At 33.6% G+C, this 15167-nt stretch overlaps 1 protein-coding gene across 2 annotated transcripts in view; it reads left to right on the plus strand.

Annotated features, from left to right (window-relative positions):
• Positions 1-15167, plus strand: part of NCAPG (non-SMC condensin I complex, subunit G) — a 35586-nt gene that overhangs the window by 512 nt on the left and 19907 nt on the right. For both annotated transcript variants that reach the window (XM_014549310.1, XM_005878118.2), the window contains exons 2-12: positions 826-1026; positions 1701-1929; positions 3340-3485; positions 3773-3857; positions 4459-4651; positions 5283-5432; positions 11018-11158; positions 11914-12037; positions 13368-13457; positions 14136-14315; positions 14658-14768. In XM_014549310.1, coding sequence (XP_014404796.1) covers positions 826-1026; positions 1701-1929; positions 3340-3485; positions 3773-3857; positions 4459-4651; positions 5283-5432; positions 11018-11158; positions 11914-12037; positions 13368-13457; positions 14136-14315; positions 14658-14768 — 1650 coding nt within the window. The remainder of the gene's footprint in view (positions 1-825; positions 1027-1700; positions 1930-3339; positions 3486-3772; positions 3858-4458; positions 4652-5282; positions 5433-11017; positions 11159-11913; positions 12038-13367; positions 13458-14135; positions 14316-14657; positions 14769-15167) is intronic.

Genomic DNA, 15167 nt, shown 5'->3' on the forward strand with positions numbered 1-15167 from the left:
CTGCCCACCCCACCTCCTTAAACCTCGCGTCCTGCGGGGGTCGCCCCCCACCCCCCTCTCCCCAGCGGCCTCCGGCGCGGATCGTTATCCTTTGTAAGCGGCGAACTTGGGAGAGAAACGTTTGCGGGCGCCGAGGAGACCTGGAGGCGACCTGGCACCGGTGTTGGGTGGATCCCGAGCTGCGGTTCACCCCGCCGACCGTCAGTCCACCCATTCCCACCTCTCCCCATGGTTACGTGGAATCAAATCGCCAAATAGCAAGTTCATTATCAGGGCCTGGCTCTTCCTATAAATGTATAAACACTGTTTGTTTTGAATGGAGCCGTGAGAAGACTAGGACAATGAATTTCGGGGAAATAAAGTATTTTGGGGAGGTCCAAGAAACATTGTAAGTCAATCTAATAGGAGTTGAAGATGTGGGACAGATGTGAAAGTTATAGCAAAAGGAAGTTTCTGCGCAGCAGGAAGGCTAAATAGGATCAAGCATGAAAGCCACTGGTGATCTTGAGTTCATGAAGCATATGTTTACTAAGCTGGTACCCAGGCATATTGAGAATGAAAGGATGTTGGGGGGGGCGGGGGGCGGCAAGGAACCCTTTCATTATCAAAATTCATGATTTTTTTTTCCCCGAGAGAAGTATTTAATTTCTCAGGAGAGAAATTCGTGCCCATTTATTTCCCTTTCGATGGTTTGGATAATTCAGAGTTTTCTACATGACTTCAGTTTGTCTGAGTTATGGCTCATGCATTCAGCATTCTTAGAGTAATGTTGGTAACATAAGGATTTTATCAGTGCAGTTTGTGAAGGTTTCTTTTGTGCTTCAGATGGAGGATAAAACAGTTTTTCACGAGGAGTTCGTGCATTACCTGAAATATGCTATGGTGGTCTACAAACGTGAACCAGTTGTGGAGAGGGTGATAGAATTTGCAGCCAAGTTTGTTACTTCATTTCACCAATCAGATGTGGAAGCCGATGAAGAGGAAGACGGTGGACTTTTAAATTACTTGTGTACTTTTCTGCTAAAGGTATTATGAAAACTAGAACTTGGGGGAAGTAATTGCAGAAAATTTTACTCTATTAAAAGGGCCAGGGGAGTTTGTATATTTTAGAGATTGACATACCTGGTAAATGACAAAATGCCTGTAAAGGAATCTGCTTTTTATAGGAAACACTAAAACTGTCGTTAAGATAAAAAGGTGGACCTTTTTAAAATTGTTATTTTATCGGGATGACACTGGTTAACAAAATTATACAGGTTTCAGGTGCGCAGTTGTGCAACACAAAATCTGTACACTGCATTATGTGTTCACCACCCCAAATCATGTCTCCATCCATCATCATGCCCGCCTGCCCCCCCCCAATGCCCTATAAAAGGTGGACTTTTAAAATAACACCAGCATTAAATTTTTAATGACCTCTCTAAACCAGTTCTTCCATACATTTAAATGAGTTCTCTACTTTAGAAGTAAAGTAAGAGTTCCTCCAAAAAGGAATATGCTCTTCTAATTTAACAAATACTTCAGACTGTATTTTTGAGAATTTATATGTTTTTAGTATGCATGTGGATCAAGGGAACATAGTTTTTCTGCAAGTATTGAATTACTGTTGTAATTTCTTGAATTCTAAACATACAGAATTCAATGATATGTGATTATTTAGTAATGGTATGTGACTACATTTTGGTTTGTATCCATTTCAGTCTCATGAAGCAAACAGCAATGCTGTTAGGTTTAGAGTATGCCAGCTCATAAACAAACTCTTGGGAAATATGCCAGAAAATGCCCAGATTGATGATGATTTGTTTGATAAGATTAATGAAGCCATGCTTATTAGATTGAAAGATAAAATTCCAAATGTGAGGATACAGGCAGTTCTGGCTCTTTCAAGACTTCAGGATCCCAAAGATGATGAATGCCCAGTGGCTAATGGTATGTGTTGCTACCTAAATCCTTTTTCAGTTTTGTTGACTTTGTTAAATTATCAGTAGATGAATTTTTTTATTATGAACTATATATATGTGAAAGTATAAACATGTATCCTATATAATAAAAGCCTAATATGCTAAGTGTCCAGTTAACCCGTCGGCTGTTCAACCAATCAAAGCGTAATATGCTAATGATATGCTAAGGCCGCTCAACAGCTCCCTATGACATGCACTGACCACCAGGGGGCAGATTGTCAACACAGGAGCTGCCCCCTGGTGGTCAATTTGCTCCCACATAGGGAGCCCCATTCAGCCAGGCTCATGGCTGGCGAGTGCAGTAGTGGTGGCAGGAGCCTCTTCGCCTCCATGGCAGTCGGACATTCCCCGAGGGCTTCCAGACTGTGAGAGGGTGCAGGCTGGGCTGAGGGACCCTCTTCCCCCTTGAGTGCACAAATTTTGTGCACCAGTCCTCTAGTATGAATATAAATGATTAAAAAAGAAAAAACAAAACCCGCCCTAGACTGTTTGGCTCAGTGGATAGAGCATCGGCCTGCGGACCAAAGGGTCCCAGGTTCAATTCCGGTCAAGGGCACATGCCTGGGTTGTGGGCTCGGTCCAACATGCAGGAGGCAGCCAATCAGTGATTCCCTCTCACCCCTGCTGTTTCTATCTCTCTCTCCCTCTCCCTTCCTCTCTGAAATCAATAAAAAAAAACTTAAAAAAAATAAAATCAATAAAAATATATTAAAAAAAACACCCAAGAAGATACCACCCAACTTAAAAAAATAGAGCATTATCAATAACTTTGGAACCTAACTTACGTCCCATCCCACTTACATCACTCTCTCAGAGATAATGATTATCCTGGATATTTTTTGGTGTTAAATGGTACACATAATAATAGTGTGTAACACACGTTTAATAAACATGTACTTGATTATGAACCTGGGGAAAATTTGAGATGTAGAGGTAAATACATATTTAAATTCAGGAATGGATTTTGTTTTGGTGAGTAAAACCAGAAGTTATTTCTTTTAAGAACTCATTAAAAATCAAAATAATAATGGCTCTTCATAAAGTCATATTAGTTTAAAAGTAAACTGCCTACTATACTAGACATTCTTCTAAATCTTGAAGAGTAGCAGAGACATAATCCTGGTGGTGGATTTTCCATGTTCTATAAGGCTGTTTGTTTTTGGTTTAGCCTTCATGCTCAATCCATTGAGTAATTTCCTATTCTGTCCTTATTAAGGGAAGTTGACAGAAGAAAAATCTTCAGCTAGAATAAATATGTCAGACTAAAAAGTGATATTTTTATCATTTTAAAGATACTATTAAATATCAAAATGTGTGATATGACTATGGTTAAAGAAATATTTCTTTAATGTACTAAAATATATTGTTTTATTTTTAGCATATGTTACTTTGATTGAAAATGATTCAAATCCAGAAGTTAGGAGAGCAGTGCTGTCATGTATTGTACCATCAGCAAAGACTTTGTCAAAAATTGTAGGACGCACCAAGGATGTGAAAGAGGCTGTCAGAAAGCTGGCTTATCAGGTAAATAAGTTCAATATCTCGTGTAGGCATATTCTTAAAAGACAAAAAGCCATATTTTTAAAATACTTTGAAAAATATTTGGCAAATAATAATGATTTCTTTAATTGAGATTTTTATGTTCGGAGAGCATAGGTAATTTAAGTAGAATCTTACTGCATTAACTGTATTACCAAATATTAATTTTTTTGGAGATTTTTGGGTCATTTTCTTAGATGAAGGCGTTATTGCTAGTTATGAAATGTAAACTATGTTGAGTTTAATGACCATTTTAATATTATCTCTTTAAGGTTTTAGGTGAAAAGGTTCATATGAGAGCCATGTCCATTGCTCAGAGAGTAATGCTCCTTCAACAAGGTCTTAATGACAGAGCAGGTAAGATAGACATCTTCATATACAAAACTTTTGTAGATTCTGAGTTGACTTAAAAAATTTAGGAAACAGGTGTCCTAAATTAAGTCAAATAAGCCTATTATCTCCACAACCTGTAAATATTCATCTTGGTGTATTGTATATAAAACATTATCTAAAGTTAGAGATCTTGATACTTAGAAGGAACAAAGCTTGTTTCAGTTTTCCTGTGTTTTACAGATGGAGAAACTATAGCTTAAGGCTATAGAGCTAATTTATATCAGAAATAGGGCATGATCTCTTTTTCAACTCTCTCTCCTTTATTAAAATGCTATCTTGAACCCAGGGAAGAAAGGATACAAGATTGTGATAATGGTTGTGTATTTGATTCTAACCCTTCTCATTTTTATTCAGAAATGGGCATCATAGTGATTTTCGCAATATCATTGTACTTCTGTTTTTTTCATTGGCATGCTTTATTCTGTCTCTTAGTTTCTTTCTATTTTTATTGTAAATGTTAACTTTATGTTAGCACTGATCTGATAAATTAATTAAAATAGACAAAATACAGGAAATGGAAGCTAGGGGGAGCCTCTGTTCACCTATGTTTCAAATGACTTAACAGAGGCTGTGAAACAAGCAACACAAAAGCATCTTCTGCAAGGCTGGCTGCGTTTCAGTGAAGGAAATATATTAGAGTTGCTTCATCGGTTGGATGTGGAAAATTCTTCTGAAGTGGCAGTCTCTGTTCTCAATGCCTTATTTTCAGTGACTCCTCTTAATGAACTGGCAGAAATCTGTAAAAATAACGATGACAGGTATATAAACTATTCATTATTTGAAATGTGAGACTGATGAGTTTCTATAATGAAAATTAGTTCCCTCCCCCCATTACTTCAAATTGCATCAATACTTTTTATCCCTCTTATTTTTTTTTTTACTCTGGTGGACATCTCCCCCCCCCCCCCCCCCCCCTTTTTCCTTCCTTGTGTAAGAACTCACTACTTTTTCATAGACTACTTTAGCTGCATTTAAAAAAAATTTTTTTTCCTTTATTGATTAAGGTATTACATATGTGTCCTTATCCCCCCATTGCCCCCCCAGCCTCCCACTCATGCCCTCACCCCCCTGGTGTCTGTGTTCATTGGATAGGCTTATATGCATTTTAGCTGCATTTTTTATTGTTTATTTTGTTAGTTTGATTTTTGCATTAACCTGCCATGGAAAGTTGAACAGCATCCATCCTATAGTTTGCTCATTTGATTTTTATTTATTTTTTTTGTTTAAATATTTTCATTCTTTTTTTGTGATAACTTAGTGACTTTGCAGTTTAAAAGGATAGTGGTTTCAAATCAAGTTTGCTTCTTATTCCTATTTTTATATTCAGTTCAAAATTTTAACTGGATCTTAAGATCATGCTTCCTTTTATTTTCTCCCTTTTAAATGAAGGAAATTGATTCCAGTGGAAACATTAACTCCTGAAAATGCTTTGTATTGGCGTGTCCTTTGTGAATATTTGAGGTCAAAAGGAGATGAAGGTGAAGAATTTTTAGAGCAGATTTTGCCAGAGCCTGTGATATTTGCAGAGTATTTACTCAGGTAAAATTTTTTCCTTTGGTTTGGAATGTACTTGTGTTGCCGTCCTGTCAGTCTCTCAGGTCCCTCCCTCAAAGGCAGGCTTGATTGGGAATAAGTTGAAAACCATTTTTTTTTGGATAGACAGAGATAAATAGGTATGCACATTGAGTCTTTCTGAAGAAAGAGTAAAGTCAGTATGTTTAGGGATATTTCCTGAAAACTTAAGATGTGATTATGTACATTTTTCCATGAAATTGATGATGATGTGTTACTCTGAAATTGGTTAGAAACCTTTTCTAAGTGCCAGATAGCAAATATGTGAGAGTCTGTGGGCTATCCTGTCTCTGTCACAATGACTCACTTCACTGTGGCAAAAGTAGGCAAAAACAAGATGTAATGAATAAGTGTGACTGTTTTTCGGTAACACTTTTATCGATTTTATGGATGCTGAAATTTGAATTTCATGTGATTTTCACATGTATATATTTACACATGTATATATTTTCACATATGTTAAACTACTATTTAAAATTGAAAAAATCTTAGCTTGCAAGCTATAGAAAAAAACCAGTAGGCTGTATCTGGTGCATGGGCCATAGTTTTCCAACTGACAGGGTAGACATTTGTGGCCAGTACTTAAGACTGTAAGTGTTTGGCTTTTGTTTTCAATTTTTTTTTCTTAAATTATTTGAATTACTCTAATTTTATTTATTTTGCTTTAAAATTATACAAATAAAATATGAATTCATTTTTGTCAAAATTCCAACACAGATATACAGTATATATATATGTATATATATATATACATGTACATATGTATATGTACATATATATACATATGTATATGTATATATAAACACATATATATGATAAAAATGTGGAATTTCCTCTTTTATCTGCTATTTCCTCAATCAGTGATTTCTTTGGGTTAACAACTAAACAATTTGGGGTATATACGTTCAAACCTTTCTCTACATTTACATACATGTATACTAAATGCAGAAATGCTTTTTTAAAATATAGCGCACTATACATAATATTTTTTGTTTTTTTTTAACTACTGGTGTCTGAGATCATTATATGTTGGTGCATATAAATATATCACAGTCCTAACAGCTTATCACTCCATAATGTGGTAGTGTCGTTTGAATTTACTCCTCTGTTAATGGACATTTTATAGGTGTTTACAATTTTCACTGATGTTATAAGTGTGTTAAACTTCTTTGTACATTTTTATGTATGTTGGAGATTTTGTGGGGTTGATTCCCGGAGTGGAATTGCTGGGCCAAAGATTATATATATTTTCATAGATATTGGTGTTTAGATTTTTAACCTTATGTTTTTGATGCATTTATAAAAGCTTCTATGTAATATGAATTATAGACCAGAATTTTCTTTGCATAAAACATACTATTCTGCTTTTGATTATAAAGGTCTCACATATAAATTAGGGAACAAAGCTCTAAATGCATTTGAGTCTCACATGCAAAATATTAAATTCAGGACAAATATCTTAAATGTGAGCCAATATGAAAACTTAACAGTTTGAGCTCGTAGTAACATCATGAAAAACATGTGTAAATTTACTAATGGTAATTATTTCAGGCTTTAACATTTAGTTAGAATATTCATTATAATGCTGTTTGGATCATGTTGAAATGTTTCCAAAAGAAATGGGTTTGATGTAATGCTTAGTAATATGTATTAATATAGAAGTAATAAATGCTTATAGAAGATATAGAATATATTAAAAATATGAGAAAATGTTAAATATTTAAATAACAGGGGAAACCTCATCAAAGACTGCTTCACAAATTGATTGATTCTTAGTTCATATTGACATGTATAGAGCGTGGTTACTTATATTTCCTTTGTCATTTAATCTGTGAGTTTTGAAATAACTTCAGTCAATTTGTTTTTTTTACCTACAGAAAAGAAAACTTTAAAAGTTGTATTTTAATTATTATTGAAAGAATACTTAAGAAATAGAATGCTTTTCTTTTTGGAGCAAAATTACTAGGCAGGATTAATTTACTCAAGTAAAGAAATAAAATTAAGTGGAAAATTGTTTCATGATACTCTCAAGAATATATATTCAGGCATTTTGTAGCAAGAAGAGTTAATTACTCAAGGGTAGTTGATGGTGCTACTCAGTAGCACCTACACTAAAAGAAGAACAGTACAGAGATTAGTAGAGCCCCAAGCAAGGATAATACAAATTCATGAAGCTGTCTGTATTTTCCTGATTTTTAAAAGGTCATTGTATTCATGGATTGCTTGTGTAATTACTATTATTATTACTACTATTCTTTTAAACAAAATAGTGGTTAAGCCTCCCACTCATGCCCTCACCCCCCTGGTGTCTGTGTTCATTGGATAGGCTTATATGCATTTTAGCTGCATTTTTTATTGTTTATTTTGTTAGTTTGATTTTTGCATTAACCTGCCATGGAAAGTTGAACAGCATCCATCCTATAGTTTGCTCATTTGATTTTTATTTATTTTTTTTGTTTAAATATTTTCATTCTTTTTTTGTGATAACTTAGTGACTTTGCAGTTTAAAAGGATAGTGGTTTCAAATCAAGTTTGCTTCTTATTCCTATTTTTATATTCAGTTCAAAATTTTAACTGGATCTTAAGATCATGCTTCCTTTTATTTTCTCCCTTTTAAATGAAGGAAATTGATTCCAGTGGAAACATTAACTCCTGAAAATGCTTTGTATTGGCGTGTCCTTTGTGAATATTTGAGGTCAAAAGGAGATGAAGGTGAAGAATTTTTAGAGCAGATTTTGCCAGAGCCTGTGATATTTGCAGAGTATTTACTCAGGTAAAATTTTTTCCTTTGGTTTGGAATGTACTTGTGTTGCCGTCCTGTCAGTCTCTCAGGTCCCTCCCTCAAAGGCAGGCTTGATTGGGAATAAGTTGAAAACCATTTTTTTTTGGATAGACAGAGATAAATAGGTATGCACATTGAGTCTTTCTGAAGAAAGAGTAAAGTCAGTATGTTTAGGGATATTTCCTGAAAACTTAAGATGTGATTATGTACATTTTTCCATGAAATTGATGATGATGTGTTACTCTGAAATTGGTTAGAAACCTTTTCTAAGTGCCAGATAGCAAATATGTGAGAGTCTGTGGGCTATCCTGTCTCTGTCACAATGACTCACTTCACTGTGGCAAAAGTAGGCAAAAACAAGATGTAATGAATAAGTGTGACTGTTTTTCGGTAACACTTTTATCGATTTTATGGATGCTGAAATTTGAATTTCATGTGATTTTCACATGTATATATTTACACATGTATATATTTTCACATATGTTAAACTACTATTTAAAATTGAAAAAATCTTAGCTTGCAAGCTATAGAAAAAAACCAGTAGGCTGTATCTGGTGCATGGGCCATAGTTTTCCAACTGACAGGGTAGACATTTGTGGCCAGTACTTAAGACTGTAAGTGTTTGGCTTTTGTTTTCAATTTTTTTTTCTTAAATTATTTGAATTACTCTAATTTTATTTATTTTGCTTTAAAATTATACAAATAAAATATGAATTCATTTTTGTCAAAATTCCAACACAGATATACAGTATATATATATGTATATATATATATACATGTACATATGTATATGTACATATATATACATATGTATATGTATATATAAACACATATATATGATAAAAATGTGGAATTTCCTCTTTTATCTGCTATTTCCTCAATCAGTGATTTCTTTGGGTTAACAACTAAACAATTTGGGGTATATACGTTCAAACCTTTCTCTACATTTACATACATGTATACTAAATGCAGAAATGCTTTTTTAAAATATAGCGCACTATACATAATATTTTTTGTTTTTTTTTAACTACTGGTGTCTGAGATCATTATATGTTGGTGCATATAAATATATCACAGTCCTAACAGCTTATCACTCCATAATGTGGTAGTGTCGTTTGAATTTACTCCTCTGTTAATGGACATTTTATAGGTGTTTACAATTTTCACTGATGTTATAAGTGTGTTAAACTTCTTTGTACATTTTTATGTATGTTGGAGATTTTGTGGGGTTGATTCCCGGAGTGGAATTGCTGGGCCAAAGATTATATATATTTTCATAGATATTGGTGTTTAGATTTTTAACCTTATGTTTTTGATGCATTTATAAAAGCTTCTATGTAATATGAATTATAGACCTGAATTTTCTTTGCATAAAACATACTATTCTGCTTTTGATTATAAAGGTCTCACATATAAATTAGGGAACAAAGCTCTAAATGCATTTGAGTCTCACATGCAAAATATTAAATTCAGGACAAATATCTTAAATGTGAGCCAATATGAAAACTTAACAGTTTGAGCTCGTAGTAACATCATGAAAAACATGTGTAAATTTACTAATGGTAATTATTTCAGGCTTTAACATTTAGTTAGAATATTCATTATAATGCTGTTTGGATCATGTTGAAATGTTTCCAAAAGAAATGGGTTTGATGTAATGCTTAGTAATATGTATTAATATAGAAGTAATAAATGCTTATAGAAGATATAGAATATATTAAAAATATGAGAAAATGTTAAATATTTAAATAACAGGGGAAACCTCATCAAAGACTGCTTCACAAATTGATTGATTCTTAGTTCATATTGACATGTATAGAGCGTGGTTACTTATATTTCCTTTGTCATTTAATCTGTGAGTTTTGAAATAACTTCAGTCAATTTGTTTTTTTTACCTACAGAAAAGAAAACTTTAAAAGTTGTATTTTAATTATTATTGAAAGAATACTTAAGAAATAGAATGCTTTTCTTTTTGGAGCAAAATTACTAGGCAGGATTAATTTACTCAAGTAAAGAAATAAAATTAAGTGGAAAATTGTTTCATGATACTCTCAAGAATATATATTCAGGCATTTTGTAGCAAGAAGAGTTAATTACTCAAGGGTAGTTGATGGTGCTACTCAGTAGCACCTACACTAAAAGAAGAACAGTACAGAGATTAGTAGAGCCCCAAGCAAGGATAATACAAATTCATGAAGCTGTCTGTATTTTCCTGATTTTTAAAAGGTCATTGTATTCATGGATTGCTTGTGTAATTACTATTATTATTACTACTATTCTTTTAAACAAAATAGTGGTTAATTCGGGATGATGGAAGATTAGCTCTTTATGAAATTGGATTTTGGAAAATGGATTCAGAACTTTAAAATTGAGAATACTAGTGACATATACCTGAAACAAATATAAAATACTGAATATCAAGTGTAATAGAAAAATAAAAAGATTAAAAATACGAGAATACTATTGACATTGAAATAGTTATCAGTTTGAGAGAACTAAATATGTACCTCTTGAAAATTTCCCATAGTAAATTTGACTCTTCAATGAAAATACATTTTTCAAATTCTATTGATTCAAGTCAATAAATTTCTGTGCAAAAAAATTCAGGATGATAGCATGGAATTTACTCTGTAAACCAAATTAGTACCACATGGTATAAACATCCATATATTTGGATTACTGTGAACTGAAAAAAAGACTCTTGTCACCTAATGGGGAGCTGTTTAATGTTTCTTAATACATCCTACATTTATTAATTTTCTTGTTTTAGTTATATTCAGAGCATTCCGGTTGTTGATGATGAACGCAGAAATGATTTTTCTTACATTGGACATTTGATGACAAAAGAGTTCATAGGTCAGCAATTGATTCTAATTATCAAGTCTTTGGATACTAATGAAGAAGGAGGAAGGTATGTCTAAATGTTAACTGTAGTTTGAATTTGTTCCAATTCTATATTGAAATATAGCCTTGTTATAATATAATTAAATATACAGAGTGGGCAAAAGTAGGTTTACAGTTGTTCCTATGGAAAATAATAGAATAATTAGTAAAAATACAAGAATAAACTGTTTCGTGTACTCACAACTGTAAACCTACTTTTATCCACCCCTGTATTTAACCTAGTTCTCTAACATGTTATAAAAAATATTCTCTCTCCTCATGTATATGTAATATATAAAAGGAAACATACTCTTGCGTCCTTCCCTGTCTCCTCCCTCCCCTGGAGTGTGTGTGCATATAAAATATGTGAGGTCTTTTTTTTCAGGAGGATTCTTTATTTTTTTGTTTACTTTTAAATTTTATTTTATGAGGTCTTAATTCAATTTCTTTAGAATAAATCAATGAAATTGCAGGTTTATGCATAAAAATATATTTGTCTTCATGACAGGGCTAGTAATACTATCTAAAAGGTTTTATTCACTTCTGGTATTTTGTCATTTCATTATGTTGATTTATAAAAGATTATAAGGCCATTTATAATTTTTTTTTGCAGAACATAAATTTTTGATCTAAAATCTCTTCATATATTTTTTTGTCTATAGTGATAAATGTAACAAAGAACTGAGACAAATGTGATTTAAGTCTGCAGAAGAGGAGAAAAGTTAGAGATAAAATGTGTTTCTGCTGTCATATTTAAATTAAAATAGTTCTTTTTGAATGCAGGAAACGACTGCTGGCTATTTTACAGGAGATTCTTACTATACCCACAACCCCAATGTCCCTAATTTCTTTTCTTGTTGAGAGACTGCTCCACATCATTATAGATGATAATAAGAGAACACAAATTGTAAGTAATTTTCTTCATTGTTGATAAAGTTACGCGGTTTTGGTCAATGACTGAGGATTGTCTTTTTTTTTTCCGTCAGTACTTTTGCTTTGTCTTTAACTTTTAATTTAGTCTCTATCAAATCTAATCAAATCTCTCTCTCTCTCTCTCTCTCTCTCTCTCTCACACACACACACACACACACACACCCACACATACTTAAAAAAATATCTCCTCCTCTTAGAATACTTACCATTGTGTTGTATCAGTTTGAAATGCAGCCGGTTAGGGAAGAGGTGACTTTGGGCATGGTCACTAGAGTATTTGAGAGCTGGCTCAAGTTATACATACCTGGGTTCAAGCCCCCTCTGACATTTTCTGGCTTTGTGATTTTGAGCAAGTTATTTAATTAAGATTTTTTTATTTGTCTGCAAAATGGAATAACAATAAAACCTACCTTTCATTATTTAATGAAATAATGTTCATGAACTGCTTTGTAAATACAGAAATAAATGTTAGTATAATATTACTGTTGCCAAGTGTTATTTTCTCTGGGGTAGCCAAAAAAGACCTTTATTATTGCTTTTTGTAAAATCTTAAGTTAATTCACAGGTTGTCTTTTCCAACCTCTTCCTATAAATACATACTTACACATAAATCCCTTCTACGACATTCCTAGTTAGTGGTTATCCAGCGTCTGCTTAAGTACCCTCATTTGGGATGCAGCCTTTTCCTGAATCGGCTAACTCCAATAGCTCTGAAAGGAAAGTCTTTAGTTGTGCTGTTATTATTATTATTATTATTTTTTAAATATATATATTTTATTGATTTTTTTACAGAGAGGAAGGCAAGGTACATGCCCTTGACTGGAATTGAACCTGGGACCCCTGAGTCCGCAGGCCGACGCTCTATTCACTGAGCCAAACCGGTCAGGGCGTGCTGTTATTATTTATGCATTGTATATCCAGAGGAATAATAAGAGTATTCTATTTCTTATATTTAGCTCCCATGAAGCTGAATAAGGGAGGGAGGTGAAAATTTTAAGCAGAGAATTTTAGTTTTATGCTACCTAAGGTTAAGCACTATATTCATTTTTTCTGTTTCTCAAGCAATATTTGAGAACTTATCTTCAGTATCTATGTGCCTGTTATCTTCCATAATATTAGTTTTTAGTCAGATGTATTTGGTAATTTTTTTCTAAAATTGTCTAGCAAATAGAATGTGTACCATTTTTACTTGTATATTTTGCTTTATTTTTCAAGAGATTCTGGATACTAATGAGTTGTATGTCATTTTCTGAAATAGAGCAAATATTACAGCATGTATGCTGAATTATAACTTTACTTACCAGGTTACAGAAATTATCTCAGAGATTCGGGCACCCATTGTTACTGTTGGTGTTAAAATTGATCCAGCTGATGCAAGAAAGAAAGAACTCAAGGTAAGTCTCTTATGAATTAAAGAAATGCTTGAATATACTAGTAATGTAGTTCTGCAAGTCTTTTATTCCCTCTTGCTGTACATTTTCAGAATTGTTCTCACAAGGTAAAATTATTGATTAACCTATATAATAAAAGGCTAATATGAAAATTGACCGAACGGCAGAACGACCAGTCGCTATGACACGCACTGACCACCAGGGGGCAGACGCTCAAGGCAGGAGCTGCCCCCTGGGGGTCAGTGTGCTCCCATAGGGGGAGTGCTGCTCAAATAGAAGCTGGGCTTACGGCTGGCGAGCACAGTGGCGGTGGCGGGAGCCTTTCCCGCCTCCGCGGCAGTGCTAAGATTGTCTGATGGCGGGCCTAAGCCATCAGTCAGACATCCCCTGAGGGGTCCCGGACTGTGAGAGGGCACAGGCCGGGCTGAGGAACCCCCCCTCGAGTGCACAAATTTCGTGTACTGGTTCTCTAGTTAAGCTATAAGAGTATCTTAAATGTTGTCAGATTATGTCAATCAGAAAGATTTGCAGGTCTCTGTTTCAGGAAGACTACAACTTTGTATATGCCTGGCTTAACTTCTGGGACATTGAGATGTTATATTGTACTCTTCAGTTTGCTACAGATTTTCATATTAATAGTTTTTGTTTGGTATTTACACAATCAATTTATATCTTTCCTAGATGGCTGAGATAAAAGTTAAACTTATTGAGACAAAAGAAGCTTTGGAAAATTGCATTACCCTACAGGATTTTAAGCGAGCATCAGAGTTAAAAGAAGAAATAAAAGCATTAGAAGATGCCAGAGTAAACCTATTGAAAGAGACAGAGCAGCTTGAAATTAAAGAAGTCCATATAGAGAAGGTATAGATAACTTCTTTATGCAAAATTTCAGCTGATATTTATCTCAACTAAACTGGTTTTTTTAAACCCAGAAAGCTGCCAGAATATATTTACTTTGGAGGGCTTTTTCACAGTACCATGAATTAATATGAAAATATTTTTTCCCCTCCTGTTCCTTTCTATTTTGGACTTTGAGAGGCCTTAACTAACTTTAATTATTGTAGCTAGGACTTTATTTGCCCCCTCATGTGCTACAGTCTTCTTTTGCCCTGGCTGGTGTGGCTCAATTGGTTGGAGCGTTGTCCCATGCACTGAAAGGTCATGGCACATACTAATGCTGAATATTTTGTGTTTCATTTTTAGAATGATGCTGAGACACTACAGAAGTGTCTTATTTTGTGTTATGAACTGTTGAAACAGATGTCCACTTCAACAGGGATAAGCGCAACCATGAATGGCATCATTGAATCTTTGGTATGTTGGTGGCCTTTGAAGCTTTATTTTAGTGCACTCCTTCCTCACTTTATCAGTAAAAATTTCTCTGGGGTTTAAAAGAATGAAAGGATGACCATTTTAAATATCTGGTAAATATAAATGGTAAAAAAAAAAAAAGCAGTGGTTGCAATAATATTGTGAAGATTAAAGGACCTGATATATAGTTAATTCCTTTAAACATTGTGAAAAAATTAATTTATGCTGGAAAGAGATATTGAATATTTTAATTCCTTTAAGTATTGGAATCTTGCTATATAGTAAGAGTAGGAAAAGATACATGGTGAGCCCTGTCAAAGGAGTTTTTTTTATTATAGATTTAAGAGACTTTTTTAAAAAATATATATATATATTTTATTGATTTTTTACAGAGAGGAAGGG

This window comes from Myotis brandtii, unplaced genomic scaffold, assembly GCF_000412655.1.
Source record: "Myotis brandtii unplaced genomic scaffold, ASM41265v1 scaffold547, whole genome shotgun sequence".
Taxonomy (NCBI): Eukaryota; Metazoa; Chordata; class Mammalia; order Chiroptera; family Vespertilionidae; genus Myotis; species Myotis brandtii.